This window comes from Aspergillus fischeri, genomic scaffold (assembly GCF_000149645.3).
Source record: "Aspergillus fischeri NRRL 181 1099437636249 genomic scaffold, whole genome shotgun sequence".
NCBI lineage: Eukaryota > Fungi > Ascomycota > Eurotiomycetes > Eurotiales > Aspergillaceae > Aspergillus > Aspergillus fischeri.
Window position 1 is genome coordinate 3,089,089 of NW_001509770.1, and position 21,877 is coordinate 3,110,965.

Below are 21,877 nucleotides of genomic sequence, written 5' to 3' on the forward strand. Positions count from 1 at the left end.
TACCTTGCTCTGTATTATGATTCTTTTGCTTTTTACTTGGCTACTGCACGAAATTTACGGTGACGGTTGGGGGGATTAAATACCCAGGTCATGGCGTTGAAGTGTACTGTACATTGACTATGAGAAATGACATTCGATCATATTGAAAATATTGTACAGTAGAACATTCTGCACAGAGGAGACTCAGGTCAAGCATACGAAATTTGGAATGAAATTATGAATCAGGAGGAGACATCTAGAAAAACACCGCAAACAGTAAACCCACCGCGTATGCAACCTTAAGATGAGGCCCCGCATTCCGGAAGCATGAATAGAGTTTGACGAGCGATTTATCCAGCTGTAGTACCTAGCACTATGCGACTGGATTATAATAACCCGATGAATAGGAGCAAGAATAAGAATATGAGATACAGTACCTCTCTAGGAAGTAGCAGGCTAGCAGCACTCCCGCACAGACCATCCAGCCTTTGAACCAGGTGACAGTCCAGTACCTATGATCTGATCTGAACCTTCTGTGCTTAAAAGCTTTGAAATCCGCGGAGTAAAGGTCAGGCAGAGTGGACTTTGTCTGTCCCTACTGACTCGTACTTGGAGTGAAAAGTCAGTACTAGGATAGCACTAACTACAATAGGATATAGAGGGTTCAGTGCGGCGGGGCCGAATTCAAAAACGGAAATAGAGTTTGGGCACTGCACCACTGGGCAGGGTGGATCGCCGCTCCTGGGAGTCACCCTCAAAACTACGGAGTGCATACGGAGTAGTGTGTTCAGTTGCACTGCGACTGTACTTAAGGTTAGGTGCATATGATCTACACTTGCATCTGCATATGCAACTATCTAGATTAATGTCCACACGTGGAGATATCAACAGCAGCATCACTCTAGTTGTTACTCAGTATTCACTATCCAAGAGATAGTTCTCACAGTACGGAGTATTTGTAAGTTGCAAATTGAAAGGAACTACAGAGTATGGATATGGTGTGCCGCCCCACTAGAGCTAGAGCTTACGCACGGACCACAATCTGGCACTGTTTTCGGCTACCGCAGACCACAACCACAGAGCACAGAGGAGACTGGGACTTGGAGTAGATGCCTGGCTGGTGCCTTATCTTGTCCTCCCTGAAGTCTCTCACAGTACTAGACGGTCACGGCGCTCAAACTAAGTACCAGGTATAGTCAGAATTAACTCAGTATGAGACTAGGTTACTTTCCAGTAATAAGTCCGCATCGGTTAGTTGTACGGGTTAGCCCTGGGCTGCTCATGCTCTTCTAGTATAGCCTTGCATCGCGGAAAAGTTACGCGTAGTAAGTACTCCATCCGATTCACTGGTAAAGATTTCAAATCAGCGTTGATCTACTCTCGCCCATGTCCACAGCAACTCTAAGGTAGGAGTAACTCAGGCCCAGTCCATAGCTAGTCAGACCGGTCCAGAGTTTCAGCCTAGGTGTTGCAGGCATCAACCCGACCTTTCAAGTTGCCCAGTAACAGTACTGCGTACCCCTACGGCTAACTTTTCATCTCTGACCAATTCCTCAATAGGGAAATATCGTCCCTTGCACTTGTTCGCTAGGACGAAAGGTGAACCAGGGTGATCCGATCCTGTCCCACCAATGGAGTGAATCCACACCACCACTACCCGGCCATCGTCGGCGTTGACTTGCCAGTTACTGTTGCCACCCTAGGTACGGGTACACTAGGTACACTACCAACTGGCAGTGGCTCAGTTGGGCAAGAGCACGGAGTTGCTCCGACTCTAAGCCAGTCCATCAGTCCATCCTTATCATATCATATTACCCTGGGCGTTTGGGGTTGGCTTACATGCGGCTAGAGCCGCCAGACTACCTTACGCCTCAGCTATCGACATGACCAGACTGCGTAGACTGCCAGCGTGAGCGTGCCCCCAGCAAGAACAATGGTTGGATGGGGCCATCGCACAGACGCAGGGCCGGGCTGGTCACTTCCGGGGTGGAGGGGCGGTTGAGCAGATCCCCCAATCCAATGGGGGAGGAGTCCGCGCGCCACCGGATGGCGACATTGTGGTAACTGGTGGCCCAACCTACCTAGTACTTAGAGTTTAACTGCCAGTGTTCCCCGTACCGGCAGAGTTAAAGTTTGAAAAGCAACTGATTAGTGTCCAATAAGTTCAACCCCGTTGGACATTGTGTTTGGCTGCTCAAGTCTGGTGCTAAATCATCTCTGATTCGTGTAACCAATGCTATCATAGCTATCGTAATTCCCTGCTTTCGCCTGTCTAAACAATATCCCTGACTAGCTGATAAGGACAGTGGGAATGACCAAGGAAATGGGGCCACGTCAAATACTAAGGGACAACAGCTAATCCCGCCGACTGAATAGCTCGCGTCCGATATCCCCGCTTTTGCGCACACTAACGCTCGAGCTGCTGCTCCGTCGTCGGCGGCTGCGGCTCTCTGCAGGATCAGCAGGGCTCAATCCGCTGGCCCGCGCATGCAGGTTCAGAATATCCGTCAAGCTCACCACCCCCACGAGGCGACCGGACAGTCGGGCTCCCGGTAATGCAGATGCGGGAATCGACGGTGCCACCCCGTGAGGCATTCCCACCGACGCAGCGGGATGCGTGAGTGATGCCGCATTCATGAATGGCTGAGGCGGACTAGGAAGATGAGGGGTGCTGTAGTTGGGGGCCGGTAAGTTGGTCGTGGTTGCGGGAGGTGACACCGGCGGTGACTGCGTCGAGTTGGTGCTGGCCGCCAAAGGAAGCTGAACGCTCGAGTGAGACGGTGTAGGTGGTCCCGACGACGAGGGCGACAAGGGATCGGTGACCCATAATCTACATTATCCTCGTTAATTGCAGCCCTTACAACTTCAGCTAGCAATATAGCGCTCACCGATGAGATTTGGTGGCCACCATTTTGGCTACCGTGTGCGCCAGAGTCGAGCTAGGGTTCACATAGAACACAGGAAACGAGTCCTTGCCCTCTATGAGGCCTCTTGCGGATAGAATCACGGAGATGAAATGGATGCACGTGTTGTGGAGAAGAGGCAGCGATGACGATCTCGTGAGGAGCTATTCAACCTTTCTTTTAGCAACCTTAGGATCTGACTGGGAAAATCAATGGCATACCTTGACATCCGTCGTAGAGATGTTGCCCACCACGTTGGAATGGTTATCTACCACAGCAATGGACGAGATTCCTTCGCTGTTCATGATTTGCAGCGCTTCACAAAGCTGCTTGTCACCACTGAATCTTTGTCAGTATGCTCTCAGATATAAAGCAGATGAAGCAGGAACACTCACTTGATGGAAATCACCTCACGAGACCCGATGCCCAAATCACGCAGGTACTGAGGGTACAACTGATCGATGACGGGAAAGCTACGACCATTCTCCCATAGAAACTTGACCAGTCGGAATTGACTGACGATTCCCACCACTTCGCCGTTGTTGTGTTCATCCACCACGACCACGCGGTGAACACCGCCGCCGAACGTCTCGACAGCCGTCATCAAGTTGGCCGATGCAGGGAGCGTGGTCAATGGCTCACTCCGGCTCAGCTCCTTTACGTCTTTCAATGGTATTTTGTGCTCGTCCCTGGCCTTTCTTGCCAGTTCTTCATACGATTCGCGAAGTTCTTCATTAGGCTGCGTCAGTCCGGCCGCAAGTAGAAGGTATGCATTCAGATCCGAGTAATCGAAAGTGCCCACGGCCGTTTTGTGTTCCGGGGTCTCTCGAATCAACAACACCGGGGCGTCAGAGTCGATCAGAGTCTGTAGGTATTCAAACATTAGCGAACCATATATCAAGTCTTAAATGCAAAGCAAGCATACATTCGTTGCTTCCTCAATTCCAGTATCCAACTCGACAAATCTCAAATCATCCGGCCTGACAAGCTCCCCAATCGAGATTTCTCTCCAATCTCGGCCTGCAAATGCGGGATTGACATCCTTAGGAGCAGGAGGGTTATCGATCAGACTCTGAATCGCTGCCTGTGTGAAGGACGGCTGTCGGCGTGTGCGCGGAGAACCAGGTGCAGCGCGGAGACTCTCGCTGAAGCTCTGGCGATGCTGATGATTCGAGTGATTGAGTCGAAGGGACTGGCTGCGCGTTGATGGAGAGCGTGAATCGGTACTAGATCGTGGCGATGCAATAGCTGACCCATTGGGATGGTCTGCCACCGCTTCAAGATTCTGAAGGTCCGCCATGGCTGAGCGCGGGGAAGGGGACTAATCCGCGGGGGGAGCTGACCCTCCCGGAAGGATACAAGCGGATATGACAAGTTCGGTCGCGGAGAAAGGATGAAAGATAGCTGTCTCACTTATTATTACCTAAAAAAGACGCTCAGGATGCACCTCTGTTTGTCTTTTAGCCAACTGAAATGGGCTTCCCCAGCGAGATCGCTATGGACAAGCACCTCAACTCCCTTGAGGCGGTGCCAATCACGGGGCGGTGCGGGGAACAGCGGTGTTTGGCTCGGCATCGGCAACGGGCCAATCAGCTGCGGGTATTGGTGTCATGGCGGCGTCATTACCATACCTGAAATTTACCTTATCAACGATACCGATCATGCAACTTATTGTTTCACGCCTGAGGCAATCATGGCCTGACTCCTGATTCATAGTCAAAAACCAGGAAGTAAGATGTGAGAACTGTTGTCGAACATTTCTATCTGTTGCCGTTTCAGGCTCTTGCATTCATGTGAAGTTAAAGAAAGTCACCTAAGACGTCTCGGAGATCTCTCGGATTTCGCTCTCTCATCACTGGCTTTCTGGATCCAGATCTCGGCCGTGACGTCTCTTCTGGCGATTGACCTGTCATCTTCAGCTTCTTTTGTGGTGGTTCTGGAGGTCTAGGCCCAGAGGCTTTTCTGCGTTGGAAGTATATCGTAGATGAACTGCAGCCTCTTTTGCCCAAGCCTTGACTGCCTTCTGGGACGATGCGAAAGTCCAAAACAGGGCTGCCTCGGTCTAGAATGCCGTCTTCTATCGCGTGTCCATCACTGCTGTCATGAAAGCTTGTCTGATAGCATTCATAGAGTGTTAGAGGCTCTGATCCTTCCAGTTGATCGGATTTTTTGACCACAAACTGTGGTATTGTTGTCACCTCCCACCGATCTTTGTCCAGGCTTTCGCCTTGAAGGAAGGATTTGAGATTAGGGCATCCATGGGCGATTATAAGACGCAATCCTGGAAGACCACTGAGGTACCGCATCCCCACCGGTGTAAGGTCTGGTTGGCAGTACAATCTGAGGATGCGAAGGTGGGTAAATGCTCCTGACGTCTCCACCAGCTCACTCCACGTTCGTGCGATTCGATCGTTCAGCCCAGCGATATGTGGTTCCGAGCTGTCTAGCATCGGCATTACCTGCAGTGGCGTAGCGATCTCCAGCGCAACGAGATTCTTAATATCAGCAATCTCCACGAGCTCTGGTACCCGCCCAAACGAGGGTGACAGAGTCAAGACCAAGCGCCAGCTAAGAGTATCGCTCTTGACTACGCTCCAGTATTCTCGCAATGGCATCTGGGGCCACTTGACTTTCATGGATCGGTATTTCGCAACACCCCGAAATTCGGCGGGGTACACTGTTGCAAACAATTTCCATATGTACAAGGTCCTTCTCTGGCTGAAGACCGTTGCGTTGGACTCAGCATTGATTACGGCATGGCATATCAGGGGGGACAGCACTAGATCTTCACTCACCGTTTACCTAAGTGATCCCACAGTCTGCTTGCCATACGCCATGGAATATGGCTAAACAATTCGGGCGTCAGATTCCTCTGATCAGAGAGAAGCTGCTCCATTGCACACTCCTTCAAAGCGGGTGCGCCCTTCTGGTGTCTTGCATCGTGCTCCGCGGTGCAGAATGGGCTTTCATGAACCCAAGATGGGCCCATAGAGTATGATAAACCAGGAGCCATAGCCTGTTCTTCGTAGACCTGGCCGCTTTTCCGCTCCAGTTTTCGGACTGACATGGTAAAGTCACCAGTATGGTGGGAGAGAAGGCTGTTGACCATGTCAAACTGAGCTTCAAAACAGTCGTATAGCTGGACAATATGATTTGTTTCGAGTCACTGCGATGGACTGCCCTGCCGCTGATGTTCAACGGCCCCTACTCGAGGATCCAGCCTGTAAGCCATTGAAGTCAAGCGTCGGGCATCGTTATTGACTACTTATCCTGAGCGGTCTTTCGATATCATTACTAGCAGCAGCTCAGACTCTTCATTGGATTTGTCAGAGGTATTATGGTGAAGAACTCCGCCTATATCTCCAGACGCGAACATCAGCCCTGTGATTCACGTGATCTAGCATCACTGTCCCTCTATTCCAATGATAAAAGATAGTCAGCTGTAAATGTATGCAGATATTTCCAATTTGATTATCTTTATATATGGACATTAAGCGAGAATGATGGACTAGAAAAGAAGTAATGGAAATCCTTGATCTGATCCCAGCCCAAATCAAGTTATGTACAAAGATTGGCTATGATGGCTATCAGCCCTGGAGTATCCGATGAGGTCGCCAATCCACCTCGACTTGGCCCCGACCATAGAGACAGCTGAAAGCACAATATGGCCATGGTTGTTCATGCACCTTTTGCTCAGGATCCGCGCATACACGCGTTGAGACTTGAGAGTCGTCTGTTCCTCACTGCCGCAACCAGTCCCCTCGAGTCAATGAAAAAGGTAGATCGCCTCAGATGTCCGGTAAGGCAACAGGTTCTTCAGACACTCGGCACGGACAGGTAAGTGGTATTGGGTAGTCGCCGATGAGACCTGGTGGACGGCAGAGTCTCTCTCCAGCAGTGACCGTGGACTGAATGACAACGCAGACAAGTAGCTAGTCGATGAGTTTCCCACGAGTGAGTGAAGGAATGATCGGATGTTCGGTATATGAAAGGATTGATTGAGGCATAGCTTGGGAGCTCGCGCGTGTGATCATATTTTGATGTGTATTTCTTTGAAACACAGCGCGGATGAGAAGTCCTGGTATAAGGCATCTCTTTAACGGTGAGCTGCATGGTGTGATGGTTCGAAAGGCAAGTCACAGTATGGATCTCGAAACTGTTCAGCTAGGATATCAGCATCGAGCAAGCGGCTATTTATAAGGCTAGAATCCCCATATTGAAGACAATCGGATAGGACTCGAGCGCTTTGGTCAATATAAGGGATACCAATGTCATCATCAAATGGCACTTAGGCCTCCTGTCTCTGTTTGAAAAGAAACATATGCAAGGGCAACTATCCTCGTGGGGATTTCGTCTTGTTTCGAATCATCAGTGAAGCTGAGTCTTGGATTCCCTAGAACCGGAAGCAAAGTAAAGATCTGACCGTCGGTCAAACTGAGAGAAGCAAGGGCACATTCGAACCCAGTAGAGCCGAGGCCATATGAGAGACGGGAAATGTCAAATGAATAGTGATAATTTGCTCGGAAGGGGCAAATTCAAGGGTTGATGCTGGACAGTAGTTCCGCCCTTGTCTCCTTTGCAGCCGATTATTGTTGTTGATCTTTCTTCTTCTTACCACCACCACATCGCAGGACATAATCAAATAACCTTGACCTGGCCAAGGTTTCAGAATTTCTTACTTATATTGAGAGTAGGTCTGTTGTCTCAAATCAGGCGTCCTCAATGCAATGAAAGAGAGACACACTGACTCATCTCGATAAAAGCTCTCAGGCCAGCGAGGACTCTTTAGTTGCCCCCGTGTGCCATAATCAACTTGGAATCTGCGTCACTTACCCAGTTATTCTCATTCCCAAGACTTTTCCTTTTTTTTCCGTTTCCTTAGCAGCCACAAGCGCCTAATGAAGGAATACTGTGGCCCGTATTTGGTCACATAAATCGTTATTGACGACGAGCATGACCGGGCATTCGCGCCTTCGCGTTACGTCTTTCTATCCCCTCTAGCCTTCTGGTGCATTTTACTAAAAGCTCTGATTCGGTGATGATCCGATGATTGAGTCAATCTTCGAGGTCAGGCGTGGAGAAGAGACGGCTGATACTGGTTGGTCACAAGCATCACCAGGCTGACATCGTGTGCCCTGACGCCAAGAGCTCTTCAAGAACGTCGATCAAAATCGAAGGTTACCACAAATGGATAGTCAACCATCTCGTCTTGCTCCTCTGACTAGTCAAACGATGGGAACTCTTGTGATCATTGCCATGTGTACCTCCAAAAAAGTCATTGCCAGTGGCTTGATGTTCAATACGATGGGGTGTGTTCAAAGATCAGGAGGACTAAGTTTCCAAGTGATAGTTATATAACCCAAAAGCGCCAGCTGAGTTCAGAGAGAGCCTTATGACTGTTTGCGTTCCTTCCTAGGCCGTGTGGTTATCGTGAGCTATTCATCCTCTATATAAATCCATCTCTTGTGGATTGCTTTTCTTTTGTGTCAAAATTTTGCCTCGAGGTCTTGGCTGTCCTTGTCGAAAGTTGAGTCAAGCAAAGCGCCGCAACGATGAGTTCTGATTCAGCAGGGGTGAGATCCCTGATGATCGAAAGTCAAAAACACAAACCTCACTCTAAGACAAAGAGGAAATTCAGGATGCTGAAATTTATCAGCTCTATCCTTTGGAAGCAGGCTTCATTACAGATAGCAAATGCTCGCCAGCATACAGTGTGGCTGTTTGATAATACTGCCTATCAGCGTGTCACTCCCAAAGCCCTTGCGCAAGGACGTCCGGCATGGCGTGCTGAGGTTGTCGCCTGCGTGTTTGAAAAGGACAGTCGGAGAGATATCAGCAAGTTTGTCGCAACGATAGCGGATCTTCTTGGTCTCGATGGAGAGATAGGTACTGAGCCAGAGACCCGTCACCAAATAGCCCGTCGACTACGGCCATTCTTGTACCAGACAGCACCTGCGCATACGGTGGTCATCGAGATCCCGTTGTCAGACGCCTCCATACAGCTCCGTCAAATTGGTCCCACGGACAGCAACGGTATTTGCAGCCAGACTGTGAATATGGGTTCGCGCCATCTTGCAGACGGTACCAGGGTACGGTCGTACCTTCGGGGTTGGGAGGGCGAGGTGTCCATGGCCACGCTCTTCGCCGGTCCAGAAGGTTGGCTTCTGATATCCGACATAGACGACACTATCAAATATACAATGACTTCAGAACCTACTGGCATCTTACGGACTACTTTTGTCGAGCCTGCGCGTCCCATTCAAGGAATACCTCAATTCTACTTCCATATACAAAGACAACTAGTACCAACCTGGTTCTATCTATCAGCGTCACCATACAATCTGTATCCTTTTCTCCACGAGTTCATCTACACCTGGTTCACTCCAGGCACGCTCATGCTTCGGGAGTCTTCCTGGATGGATGTCGGTTCGTTGATTCGATCCTTTACTACATACACCATGGAGTATAAAGTGAACAACATGGAGAAGTTGTATCGATCTTTTCCCCAGAGACGAGTGCTCTGCATTGGTGACTCTACGCAGACGGATCCGGAGGCCTATGCAGAGATCTACAGGCGGCACCCGACCTGGGTGAAGGCGATTCTGATCCGTAAGGTCACAGATGTCCCACACTTGGAAGTGAAGAATTCTCCAGAGCGATTCAAGACTGCTTTCAGAGGTGTCCCGGAAAGTGTATGGACAGTATTCGAAGAGCCTGAAGAAGTATATCATGTCGTGGACCGACTTTCTCAGTCGATACTATAGGTTGGTCGCGGTAGAGAAGGAACAGCTGCGCGATTGGTGCACCAGAACCCATCCACAATATAGTGAGAATCCATGGATGATACTTAGGCTCTTGCACATATGGCAGAAAGTTATCCGATAACTGCTGGTAGGGTTGCTGATATAAGCACAGTTACGTCAACATGAGGGCATCCGCATCATCGAAGTCTATACAGTCCGATGCAGTCCTCGCTCCGCAGCGCTGCCAGCAGATTATTGTTTCTGGTTACCAGAAAGTCAAAGTTTCTGCTGTAAACTGTCGTCTTTGCCAGAGAGTTTGTTTGCCGAAGTGGAATTAGAATTTACCAGAGCTGCCTGTGTTGCCAGCCCCTGCGAAGCCCAACGACACCTACAACTTCCTCGCGCGCTCATTGACAAAGAGGAAGCTTTTTCTATACTGTCAAGAGATACAATAAATGAATAGTTATTTGAACTCAACGGAAGCCTTGCCTACTGAATACTTTTCACCATGAAGCCAGCAAAGCCAGCGCAAACTAATATGGATGAACAAACATTCGTCCCGAGTACGATGAGGGCCCTTTACTACAGCCTTAGCGACAACCACAGCCACGATGTGAAGGCTGTGGATTGCCCGGAGCCAGGCCTGATCTTTGATACCGACTTCCCCACACCCATACCGTCACCGACCCAATATCTCATCAAAGTCCAGACGGCCGCCTTCTCGCATGACGAGCTGCGACTGGCGAAGGTGCTCAACCCGAGGATATCCATGCCAAAAATTCCCCTCCACAACTTCTGCGGCACCGTCATCAGCACCCCCGACGAAGATCACTGGCACCAATCCGGCCCCAAGTTCAAAGTCGAGGACGCCGTCTTCGGTCTGATCAGTCACAGCCGAGACGGCGCCGCAGCCGATTACGTCCTCGCAACGGAAACCGAGCTCGCATTCAAGCCCAGGAACATCAGCGCCGCCGAGGCAGCGACGATCCCCTTACCCGCCCTCACCGCATGGCAAGCCCTCTTCACCTACGGCAAACTGAACCCCGCCGACACGGACCATGTCCGCGGTGGCCTGCGCGTGCTCGTCACGAACGCGCGCAACAGCGAAGTCGGCATCCAGGCGCTTCAGCTGCTGCGGGCCCCGTCCCTGTTCCCGCACTATCGCCCCTGGATCTGCGCAACCTGCGACAACGAAGAACAGGGGACAACCCTCCGCGACCAATTCCAGGTCGACGAGTACATTGTCGCCGCCCTCCCGTTGCCGGCCGACTGGGACCTGGCCACAACGCTCAAGCAGAAGCAGTGGGAGCCCGTGGATATCGTCATCGACTGCGCGGGCGAAGACATGTTCCAGCAAGCCCACTCGCCAGCAGTTGTCAAGGAAGATGGCGCCGTCCTAACCGCCGTCGACCCCACGCCGGCTCAGAACGGGCGGACCGAGGAAGATACCCAGACCGGCAACGGCTCGAAGAAGAAAGGCCCCTTGAGCCGGTTTATCTCTGTCGAGCCGGATGGGAAGACGCTCGCGCACATCGCGGCGTTAGTCGAGGAGAATAGCGTCCGCGGACGGGTGGAGAGCATCACGGATCTGGTCAACGGCGCAGATATACTAGCTGCGGGCGCTGCTGGCGCCGGCGGAGGGAGGCGAGGCGGCATGATGGTGATCCGGGTTAACCCATAGACGGTGTATAGTCATTGCATATTCCGGCCATGGGTTTTTCGTTTCTGTCATAGCAATCAGTATGCTGTCCTTTGATTGGGTCAGTATACGAGGTAAGGACACAATTTGCATTGGAGCGCACGAGCACGTCGTTTAAGTCTTGGGCCTTATATTCAGGTACTAATAATGGAACTTGCGTCAATCTAAGACACCTAGTTGGACAAGAAGGGTACTCCGTACCCGAGGATAATCGGGAGACTTGAATCGAAATGGTAGTTTTAAGATAAAACACACATTCTGAAGTAAAAGTAGGTAAAGTAGGTTCTCATCAACTGCCTGAGAAGGTTCACAAGGCGAAGCACGCAAAAGCCGAGAGATAATGGAGACGCTCATTCCAAGCTGCTCTCATCTGTGGAGTCTAAGTGCTGGAGCGCATTATGCGCATTGATGCTTCAGCGATCGAACTGTCGAGACAGGCCCACTGCTATCCATAGCCTGCGCATGGCCCATAGATTTTAATTATTGTGTATGATGATGCTCTGTCCTGCCGCCTCAAGACAGCCCTGTCCGCCTCGTTCCCCAGGGAGACATGAACAGAAAAAGATGAAAGCAGGTACAAGAAGCTTCGAAGAGATGAAAAGTTTTGTCTCAACCCGCATGTTTAAAAAGAAGAAAAATACATGAGATCGATCCACAAGTCTCTCTGCGTGCTATGTTCTGTGAGACACCGGTGGAAGATGTTGAATGGGAAAGACAGAAGCGAAGACTGAAAAAAAAAAATTAGATTGATAGCGGTTGAAAACCTGCATACCGGTATAACAAAAATAGCGGGACAGTTATTGCTACAGTAAGGAATCAAGTCTGGTAAAAACGCTCAAACATGCCGCGACAATCTGTGGAGGTTCGCACATCAGTTTCTGTAACACCGTAAATAGAGAGCGACGAAACATACCTCCAACTGAAGTTCTCGATCCTTAGCTTTATTGACCTCTTCGTTGATGGCCTGTGCCAGGTTGGCACCAATGGCCTGTCCACCACCCGGCCTCCGAGCGAACGGCCACTGGGAATATTCTGCCAGCAACTCATCAACTTGCGCAAAAGCCCGCTCTCTCGCCTCGTGGCTCATTGTAACAAGTGCATTCTCCAACACGTTGGCCGCATAGGCCGCGCATATCATGATAACAGTTCGAAGATACCGGAACTCAGCATCCTCAGGGAGCCATTGGTTGGCCGGCAGGATCACGGTGCGACTGCTACAAACGTTGCGGACACGGCGATGAAGATCATCTTTGGCGCCTCCGTCGGCGACTGGGTGTGTGGCCATGTCAAAGAGGAGGAAATTACGCTTTTCGGTACGAAGAATGCCTTTGTCGACGAGACCCTTGGCAAGTCGTTCGCGGACCTGCTTGAGTTGATACCCAATCTTCATCAGGTTCCACGTTTCACCTAGACAGAAGCATTAGTCTTCTCTTTCATAAACCTGTCAGAACTCAGTGGCCAGAGTCTTTGCACGCACCGCTCATCAGGTCAATCCACGAGTTCACGCTCATCTTTTCACTCGACTTCATCATCTTCAATGCCTCGTCCAGCAAGACCTCACCAGTCAATGTATCATCGATGACTTCGATTACGCGATCTGCGAGAGGGAACCGTCGCCGGGAGGAGTCCTTTTGCATGCTGATGCGACCGCGGAGAGCCAACTCGATGACAATGCAACCCCGAAGAGCATAGGAAATGTTTTCGTTCCAGAATGAAAGGTATCCCTAACACAGCGGAGAATCGCAAGCTCCATGTCAGCATTGCCTCGTCAATGCGCACAAGCGGCTCATCGAGCTCGCGGCAATGTTTTCACTCCAGCACTGACCTGTTTATCCTTCAACCCCAGCAGCAGCACTTCCTCCATCAGGGTCAATTTGGGCTGTTTGCTTCGCTCTTCGGTCTCACTCAGGTCCCGGGGATCGAAAGCGATCTTGTGGCCATTCTCAGAGCTTGTGAATGAGGCCTCGGGCCCGCGGTGGTCAAGTGCGGAGCCATTTCTAGATACCGGGGATGACACTCTGCTATCATCGTTGTCATCTCCGCCAGCGACTCGACCGCCACCTCTCCGGCGAGTCAAGCCCCCGGCTGAGGCCATGAGGATGTCGGGATGTAGGACGGTGGACTGAAAGCGGGGAACTGGTTGAGCAACTGGTGATGATGGGGACCCGGCCGCGGGGCGTATATGGTGATGCGTCTAGGTTGGATTCGGAGCAGACCAAAAACTAATGAAAAAAATAAGAAGAGGAATCTGGCGTTTATCTCACTGATTTCCTGTGTGGAAATTAATTGTCAGGGGCGGTGGAGCGCAGAGCACAAGGAGAGTGACAGATGAAAGAGACTACGCAAGATAAGAGGAGAAGAAAACCACAGGGAAGAGCCAGAGGATGGCTAGGAGGAATACCAAGTGACCGAAATCAATCTGCTGTGTAGATATCAAAGCAACAGAGAATTGACGTTCCTGTGCCTAATGATAATTCTAAAGATCATGGTCGTCTCAAATAACATTTCTTTCCTCCGTAATCTTTCTCACTAACTTCTGCTGGTTTGTTAGCGCTTCGCCGGTTACGGATGAGAGCCGCACCAAGATACGTCTGATCTTGAACCTCAACAATAACTGGCACGGTTTCAATTGACTTATCATAATTAACTATGCGAACCCAACCACCTTTGGACGGAGAATTTGTCTAGTTGGCCGCGTGAAAACGCAAATCATACATAACTATTCCATACAGATACCATGCCACTTCCTAACAGGTACACGTCATCCGATTAGTGAGATGGACAGATAAAAACGATGAACTCAACAGAGTACTTCAGCCTTACGATGTGTAAAGGCAACAGACATCTTCTCAAACCCGTTTCTGATCTACAGACAGTAGTAGACTGGTCAAAAATAGCATTCAAATGTGATATACACGATATAGTAGGGCGAAAAAGCACCGGCATGTATCAGCATACAAAGCAGCGTCCACGATGGCTAGGGGACCTCCAACTCTAGGATTTTGTGGCAGATGCACGCTCACATCCCTGTTCTTTTTCTATCAGACCCTCCAACCTATTCCCGAACCGTAGTATTGAGCGTTTAGTGGGCTAAATCATCATTAGCGTCAATCTCCAGAATACCTTGTACTCGCACGAGATAAACTTACCATCAGGCTGGGCAAGGATGTACTCAACAGCCTTGTCAACTGTTGAAAGAATAAGTAGATGAACTTTGATGAGCGATTCGCTAGGCACTGTCCGAGTGTACTCACCACTGTGGATAGTGTCGGCCTCCTTGTCAGGGATCTCAATGCTGAACTCCTGTTGACAGACTCGTTAATATAATGCTCTTCTGGGAAATCGCCCGCTAAACCATACCTCCTCAATAGCCATCACAACCTCGACAGTATCCAGGGAATCCAGACCGAGGTCGTTCGAGAAGTGGGAAGAGCCGTTGATCTGCTCACGTTAGACTTTGTCCATATGACCAATCTTTGCTCTCTTGAAAGTTTGAAGATCGAAGGGGTAGCCGGCCCATAGCATCAGCTGGCATAAACGGTGGCCACGAACCTTGCTGGCATCGGAGACCTGTACACCATCAATCGCGTCAGTAATTCGGTACTCAAACACCATTTTTGGTAACATTTTTGCTGTTCCGTCCGATGGACCACTGAGAGCAAGGGAAAAGAAGTCGAACGAACGAACCTTGTCAAAGTTCTTCAAGAGGTTGACTATCCGGCCCTCGACCTCCTCCTTGTTCAGACCGGCGGGAGCAGAGTAGAGGCGGACACCCTGGTAAGCAAAGCGAGGGGCGAATTGAGCAGGACGAGCAACAGGAGAGCTACGGATCTGGAAGGCAGCAGGAGTCCTGACAGCACGGGGAACGGAGGCTCTCAACGAGCGGACGACAGCGGAACGGAACATGGTGACTGTGTTAAGGGTGGGTGAAAGGGGCAGATTGCCTGACGAAGTAAAACCCGACTGAAGGATAGATTATTCAAACAAGAGAATATAGAACAAGAAATGGAGGAGACGAGTTCGTCAGGGAGAATTGATAGACACCCAGGGAACTTGATTGACACAAGAGATGGAGGTTTCCCATCTTTTGCTTTGCGCTTGCGGCTCGGGAAGCAAAATCCTGCCGGCGGCCAATCAGCGGGCGGCAGAAAGGAATGACCTAAGCACTGCCGTTGCTAACTTGCTCCAAGCCAGCAAAAGACAGTCGGAACCTCATATCTTGCTGGAATTGAACCCTCTCCACCCCTCAACCGGGCCCTCGCTCTCCTCACTCTCCTCACTCTCCTCGTCTGCTCGTCGTCTTTTCTCTCCTCTCTATTCTGCTTCCCTACAACAGTCGCAATGGCCTCCTCGACATCTGTTGCGAGGCTGGTCGCCTACCGTCGCCCTACTCCCTACCTGTGGGCCTCTTCTCTCCGTCTTTCGCCTTTGGGTTCAATCGCAAACTTTTCCTCCTCGGTGTCGAGAGCTGCTACACCAGTTGGTCCTCCTCAGCCTGGATTCCGTCTACCTGCGCCGAGGAAATGGGACCAGGATCCCGAGTCTTCGCTAGACAAGGCCAGCAAGTACTTTCTTATGGCTGAATTATTCCGGGGCATGTACGTGGTTCTGGAGCAGTTTTTCAGACCACCGTAAGTTTTCCTGGCACTTTCACATCTTTAATTTTTGTACAGTCTCAGAATCAGTTTTTCACGGTTCTGGCTGTACATTTTAATTCGTTTTAAGCATTTGGGGGAATCACGAGACTAAGACCGGTTTTCAAATATAGTTATACTATCTTCTACCCCTTCGAGAAGGGTCCCATCTCCCCCCGCTTCCGTGGCGAACATGCTCTGCGCCGCTATCCCACTGGTGAGGAGCGTTGCATCGCTTGCAAGCTCTGCGAGGCCATTTGCCCCGCTCAGGCTATTACCATCGAGGCCGAGGAACGTGAAGACGGAAGCCGTCGGACAACCAGATATGACATTGATATGACCAAGTGCATCTACTGCGGTTATTGCCAGGAGAGTTGCCCTGTTGATGCTATTGTCGAGAGTAAGTTGATCCGACAGGTTGATTAGTGTGACCCCACAGCTGACAGGATACGCGCAGCTTCCAACGCGGAATACGCCACTGAGACCCGAGAAGAGTTGCTGTACAACAAGGAGAAGCTTCTGGCCAACGGTGACAAGTGGGAGCCAGAGATTGCCGCAGCCGCTAGAGCCGATGCCCCCTACCGGTAGGGCGCGGTCGATTTCTCTTTTTATTAATGAAGAACCTTTCTACGATTGGCTGTTGTACTCTAGCGATCCTTGCCGAGAGATCAGAAATCACAAAATTAGAGTGACGGAAAAAAGAGAGTTTTCCATCTATTCGAGATGGCAAAGGTATCGACTCCTTCATGGAAGTCTAACTTTTGCCTCTCCGCCTTGTACATAACGAATCCTCCGCCTGCGTTATCCCGCATATACAGTTCAGGCTCAAAGGAGTTTTCGAGCCGCCAAAATCTGGCGTTTCTGTTTCTTGTCTTTGTCGCGATGTCAGGAATTCCTGGTTTGTCTTTGTTTATTTTCTACTGTTCTGCTAACGAGTCAATCAAACAATTCACTTTTCATTTGTATCAACATGGTATCTGTCCAGCCTGTGCTGCATGGGGTCTTCTAGTCTTCCTCAATAGCAGTAGTCATCCGAAGGCATTAAATATATATGTTCCATCAGTGTAGGACAATAAACGAAAAGACAAAAAAAGCCCTGATATTTGCACGAACAAATCGCTGCCTATGCATACATGCACAACATGAAAAGAGAGCATTTCCCAAAAGACCCCAAACACCAGTTCTCCAGATCCCAATCAGTTTCCTTCCCTTACTTTTTGACAGGGTTGTCTGTCATAGATACACACAGCACCGGGGCCATCACCGGGGCCATCACCGTGGATGCTTTTCCTTCATTTCTTTCCTCCCACCTTGGCTTTGAAGCTTCCCTCAAACCCAGGTCTGGCCTTCTTCTTGCCTGCGGCAGGTATCTTGCCCTTGTTGCCCTTCTCCTCGCGTCGCTTGCGGAGGTTCTCCTCGCGCTTCTGCTGACGCGCGTCCTTGCCCTTCTTGACGGCTTCAAGACGCTCCTTCCATTCCCGCTCGGACTTCTTCTTCGCGGACTCCTTGCGCTTCAGCGCCTTCTTGAGAAGGGAGGTGTCATCCCGGACCTTTTCCCCGTGCGCCCGCTTCTTGGCGTTCAGCCACATGTCCTTCTGTTCGATATCCGCACGCTTCTGCTCGTCCATCTCGGCCAGGCGGGCCTTCTTTGCCTCTGCCGCCTTGAGCGCCGTAGCGGGGTCCTGGGGCCCATGGCGCTTCGGCTGTTCCCGTACGTTCATCAGACTGGGATCGGCCAGCTGGCCATCGGCGAACACAACCCGGCCGAATGAGAAGTTGACGTTCGAGCCGATCGAATCAGCGGGGGACCGCGGCGATGCAAGAAGTGAGCCTGAGCCACCGGGGGAGAAGCGCTTGGCCATAGCCTCGTCTTTGGCGCGCTGCTCTTCTTCCCTGGCCTTCTGTCGCAGCAGTTTCTTGTGTGCCTTGCGCTGCTCGGCTTTTTGCCGGCGAGCCTCGATCAGCTCCTGGCGGTTTCGGGCGGGCTTGCCGTTGAATCCGTCGGCTTGCCGGGCGGCACGCAGCTCGTCCAAGCGCTTCTGTAAGCGCTGTTTTAACTCTTCAGGGGTCGGCTTGAGAGGCTTGGGTTCAGATGATGATTTTTGGGAGGCGTCGTTGGCGTCGGTGGAAGCAGTAGGAGGGGCGATGGAAGATATGGAAGAGCTGCCGGAGTGATCATTTGAGGCATCAAACCCGGGAGAGTTGGGTGTTGAGGATGGAGAGGATGACTGTTCTGCGGGCTCGGGGTTGAATTCGAGTGAGAGGCCTTCCTCAGGGACAGCTCCTTCTTGCTCAATCTCATCATCGCTGTCTTCTACCTTGGAGGGCTTCTGCTCTTCTCCCTTATCGCTCGCGGGCTTCGACTCGGACTTTTCACTTTTTTTGTCTTTCTTGGAAGCTTCCTTGGCCTTCTTCTTTTCTTTCTGAGCGGCTTTCTTCTGTGCTTTCTTCTCCTCTCTTAACTTCTTGCGCGCTTCGGCTTCCTCCAATTTGGCCGCCGCATCATCCGATTGCTCTGTAGCGGCCTGCTTCTGCTTTTTCGATTTGACATCGCCTCTCTTCAGGCCTTCCTTGGGAAGTTCAGAGCCCAGCTCTTCTTCCTCGGATGACTCGGACCCATTCTGCTCCTCCTCGCCACGCTTACGCTTCCGAGCATTTTCGTCCATCACGTCCTTGGCCGTTTTGGCAGAATCGGGATCCAATTTCGCACGTTTGGCTTCGCGGGCTTGCTCCTTAGTCTGCTTCTTTCGCTTCCATTGGTCCTATAGGAGGAATTATGGTCAACCACGGCTGGGAAGTATTCAACCCATAATGGAGAGAAAGAAGCAAGAGTTTTCCTCTGGGTGCAGAGCATGGGATCAATCATGATGTTCACGTACGCTGCCATCTTCACCATAATAGTACTTCGCAGGAATCAAAGACAGAAGGCCGTCGAAGGCCTGAGCATGGCTTCGCAACCGTTCCTGATAGAAAAGGTTGTCAGTTTCCCAAGCGTCGTGAGCGCGGGGCTTACGAGGCTTCAGGAACCACATACCTCGATATCATCCATCCTGACTTCCCTAACCAGACCGCAGACTATCCAATTATAGAAACGAGCGATCTCGTTGCAATATTCAGACGTTGATTTGTCCTACTGGTTGTCCAGAAGCGGTCGGTCAAAGTCGTTAGCGAAAGCTGCGATACCTCGAAAAATTTAGGTGGGTGTTGAAATCTTGGCATTCAGTTTCTCCGCTCGGCTGGACTGATTGGAATGATTGGTTCACCGCCCGCACAGTATATTCACTATCCACATTGAGATGTATGGAGATTATCATAATTGGAGGACAGTGTTGCCATAGGTGTTGAAAGTGTTGACACTATGTAGACTATATGAAAGACCAGAAGCTATTGTTCTGAGCGATTGGGAATGCTATCTCGCGTTGGTGTGTTTAGTTATAGCTGCTCTTTGAATGGAATGACTTGTTTCAGTTCAACTGAATGACTGAGAGGGATGTGGAACATATAAGGTGTGAGGCAAAGATACCTTCTTAGAAGGGTACTTAGAAATAGGTCGGTATCATCTGCCCTGCACATAAGCGCTATGCGTAGCTTGCCCGTCTAACCACATGGCACCAGGAGGATGAGATATGAATATAGAAATGCCAAGTACTCCTTCGCTATATCTAGATTTATTGAGCCATGAACAAAAACGCCAATGAAAGTCCTACCGAGACGAAACCTGACATCGTCCTGGTGCTCTAACCAAGTAAATCTCTCTCTCGTCAGCCTTGGACCTTGAGTAATGAACAAGTATCGAGACCAGGACATCCTTCGCTCCTGACATCCGTGATATTGTCATAAGGAAACGGAACAGTCCAGATCAAATCGAAGCTGTTTGCAATGAGCAAGACTTCACGCACATTATAGTCCGGCACGACTCACCGGTCCTCTGGATATTCCGGGACGTGATCAGAGCCTAGTTCCTCCATGATCTCTTTCATTTTCCCATGCCGCCAGGAAATCAGGATATTTCCCGGTCCCTGGAAGTTCCTCACGAGCTTTGCTACGCACCTGACTTGATTCCGTTTGCATGAGAGATCAACTGCAAGACCTAAGTCGATGGCGAGCGGGAGGACGGTCTCGAATGAGCGTCTGTGTTGACCATCTAAGCGAGAGTAAGGAGTTAGATCGGCATGATCTGATTGAGCCGTAAGGAACGCCAGTATAGACAGTGGCATACATCTGTTTGGCCTCGGGGCGACGATATAGCCGATGTCATATGTAGAGTTGACACCGAACACGTCCCGGAGGCATTGTGCCCGTCTGAAGCCGTCGGCATTCAAGCCGGAATCCTCGGGGTCGCCGGATTTCTCGCCATGTCGGATGATGTAGAGTGTTGGTCGGTCTGCCGCTGTTGAGGTGATCAGGAGGGATGCGAGTAGCAAGACGAGGAAACAAACATGATACATTCTGACCACTATTCGGACCGGGTAAATGTTCTCTGTGGAGATGCGCTGATTAGATGGACATAACAGTGTAAACAACTTCTTATAGATGCTCCATCACGATCTCTCCTGAAAGCATGCTTGAGCAAATGCAAGATGCGTGTTACTTCACTAGTGAAAGCAAGAATAAGCGGAGGCCTGCGTAACATCGCAAGTCGATGAAGAAATCGAGCTGGAGACGGATGATCTGTCCAATGCCGTGTCTCATGCTAATGTTTTTAGGCTCATCACTGAGGGAATCTCGTCTCGATTGGACTGAGCCGACTTCTGTGAGAGGTAGATCAGGTGCCTTTTTAAGCCGTTAGTTGGTTAAAGAAGTTTGTGTGACTTGGTCTTTCTGCGACTCGGCCATTATGTGATTGTCCTCGTGGAAAAGTAATGATCATGAAGTAGATCTGCGTCTTTTTCAACAAAGACGGGTTGCTTGCTGGCACATGTTTACTTTTGCGAGAGTGATCATCTGCATCTGATAGGCGTTGAGCATGACTCTTACCGTCTTACGACGATCTTCACCCTGATATCACACGCTGCATGAACTATTGAGCTAGTTGATTGTAGACCCGTCGGAGACGACTCCCTTCGCTAAGTAGACATTGAGACTTTTCGTGTTGAATGATGGTCGGGAAGACACAAGCTACAGGGTTAATCGTGGCTTATCTAGTGGGATAAAGGACGTATAATAGAGGAGGGTCCAAGTAGGATGCCTTTCCTGCAGTCAGCTTGAACTTGGATACGGGGAACAGTAGCATATATGCATGTAGACATCAAGTACCGAGTGGATGGTTCCTCAGGTCTTGCAGGTGCGATTTGGAGTTGCCTCGTAGCCTTGCTCACAGAATGTCCGAACTCCGACAATTAAGAGCTTAGCCCATTGAGCGGATGAGCCGGTCTGTATGTTCAATCTAGAACTTCTCACGCTTTGATTCGCGCTGTTATTCTATATCCGCGGCACTGAATGATTTAGCTCCATGTCAGAGGTAGGTAGTCAATGGAGATGCGAATAATATGGCTGCCTGTTGAGTGGAATTAACGTGAGGTAAGGCGGTTGTATGATTGGAGGTGCCGCTGCAGTACCTAAGGTAAAGTATCCAAGATAGTACGGAGTAGGTATCTTACGGAAGTCGGCAGTCTCGGATAAGTCGCGATGAATACAATGAAATGATTGCAGTCCCTAAATATAGGTTTGGCAAGAACAATATTATGAAATCAGAAATGACAGGCAACACTCCACAGTTTCTCTAACGGAATGGATAACAATAGGAAGATGCATAATGCTGTTGCCATTGCACAGCCACTCGACCCAGCCACAGGTGGCTCTATATCCTGGAGTTTTATGGTAATCTGCTACCAAACAGCGGTTCAGCTTGCCGAAAATTAGGCAACTAGAAATTGAGGGCTTTTTTTTACTTCAAAAATTCAGTCTCTTGGTCGATAT

The 21,877-nt window shown here is 50.2% G+C and overlaps 9 protein-coding genes across 9 annotated transcripts, besides 2 other annotated features; 3 read left to right on the plus strand and 6 right to left on the minus strand.

Moving 5' to 3' along the window:
- Positions 1-2,334: 2,334 nt before the first annotated feature.
- On the minus strand, positions 2,335-4,182 carry NFIA_018020 (CBS domain-containing protein; the record flags this gene model as incomplete). The annotated part of the gene is made up of 5 exons (XM_001264997.1): positions 2,335-2,809; positions 2,868-3,046; positions 3,104-3,221; positions 3,278-3,747; positions 3,808-4,182. The coding sequence occupies 5 exons, from the start codon at positions 4,180-4,182 to the stop codon at positions 2,335-2,337; spliced, it is 1,617 nt and encodes a 538-aa protein (XP_001264998.1).
- A 499-nt stretch (positions 4,183-4,681) lies between these two features.
- Positions 4,682-5,949, minus strand: NFIA_018030 (uncharacterized protein; the record flags this gene model as incomplete). Its single annotated transcript, XM_001264998.1, has 2 exons — positions 4,682-5,559; positions 5,784-5,949. The coding sequence occupies 2 exons, from the start codon at positions 5,947-5,949 to the stop codon at positions 4,682-4,684; spliced, it is 1,044 nt and encodes a 347-aa protein (XP_001264999.1).
- Positions 5,950-8,521: 2,572 nt separating this feature from the next.
- NFIA_018040 (phosphatidate phosphatase App1 family protein) lies at positions 8,522-9,646 on the plus strand (the record flags this gene model as incomplete). Its single annotated transcript, XM_001264999.1, has 1 exon — positions 8,522-9,646. The coding sequence occupies one exon, from the start codon at positions 8,522-8,524 to the stop codon at positions 9,644-9,646; it is 1,125 nt and encodes a 374-aa protein (XP_001265000.1).
- A 487-nt stretch (positions 9,647-10,133) lies between these two features.
- On the plus strand, positions 10,134-11,306 carry NFIA_018050 (NADP-dependent oxidoreductase; the record flags this gene model as incomplete). Its single annotated transcript, XM_001265000.1, has 1 exon — positions 10,134-11,306. The coding sequence occupies one exon, from the start codon at positions 10,134-10,136 to the stop codon at positions 11,304-11,306; it is 1,173 nt and encodes a 390-aa protein (XP_001265001.1).
- Positions 11,307-12,127: 821 nt separating this feature from the next.
- NFIA_018060 (GOLPH3/VPS74 family protein) lies at positions 12,128-13,419 on the minus strand (the record flags this gene model as incomplete). The annotated part of the gene is made up of 4 exons (XM_001265001.1): positions 12,128-12,178; positions 12,238-12,731; positions 12,802-13,048; positions 13,150-13,419. 4 exons carry the CDS (start codon positions 13,417-13,419, stop codon positions 12,128-12,130), a joined length of 1,062 nt encoding a protein of 353 aa, XP_001265002.1.
- Positions 13,420-14,406: 987 nt separating this feature from the next.
- acpA (acyl carrier protein) lies at positions 14,407-15,230 on the minus strand (the record flags this gene model as incomplete). The annotated part of the gene is made up of 5 exons (XM_001265002.1): positions 14,407-14,414; positions 14,474-14,512; positions 14,579-14,627; positions 14,685-14,765; positions 14,877-15,230. The coding sequence occupies 5 exons, from the start codon at positions 15,228-15,230 to the stop codon at positions 14,407-14,409; spliced, it is 531 nt and encodes a 176-aa protein (XP_001265003.1).
- A 350-nt stretch (positions 15,231-15,580) lies between these two features.
- Positions 15,581-15,610: a microsatellite.
- A 55-nt stretch (positions 15,611-15,665) lies between these two features.
- Positions 15,666-16,546, plus strand: NFIA_018080 (NuoI/complex I 23 kDa subunit family protein; the record flags this gene model as incomplete). Its single annotated transcript, XM_001265003.1, has 3 exons — positions 15,666-15,955; positions 16,093-16,358; positions 16,416-16,546. 3 exons carry the CDS (start codon positions 15,666-15,668, stop codon positions 16,544-16,546), a joined length of 687 nt encoding a protein of 228 aa, XP_001265004.1.
- A 661-nt stretch (positions 16,547-17,207) lies between these two features.
- Positions 17,208-17,235: a microsatellite.
- A 15-nt stretch (positions 17,236-17,250) lies between these two features.
- On the minus strand, positions 17,251-18,990 carry NFIA_018090 (putative 60S ribosome biogenesis protein Rrp14; the record flags this gene model as incomplete). Its single annotated transcript, XM_001265004.1, has 2 exons — positions 17,251-18,720; positions 18,838-18,990. The coding sequence occupies 2 exons, from the start codon at positions 18,988-18,990 to the stop codon at positions 17,251-17,253; spliced, it is 1,623 nt and encodes a 540-aa protein (XP_001265005.1).
- A 729-nt stretch (positions 18,991-19,719) lies between these two features.
- On the minus strand, positions 19,720-20,406 carry NFIA_018100 (putative phosphoglycerate mutase family protein; the record flags this gene model as incomplete). Its single annotated transcript, XM_001265005.1, has 3 exons — positions 19,720-19,828; positions 19,880-20,102; positions 20,178-20,406. The coding sequence occupies 3 exons, from the start codon at positions 20,404-20,406 to the stop codon at positions 19,720-19,722; spliced, it is 561 nt and encodes a 186-aa protein (XP_001265006.1).
- Between the last annotated feature and the right edge of the window lie 1,471 nt (positions 20,407-21,877).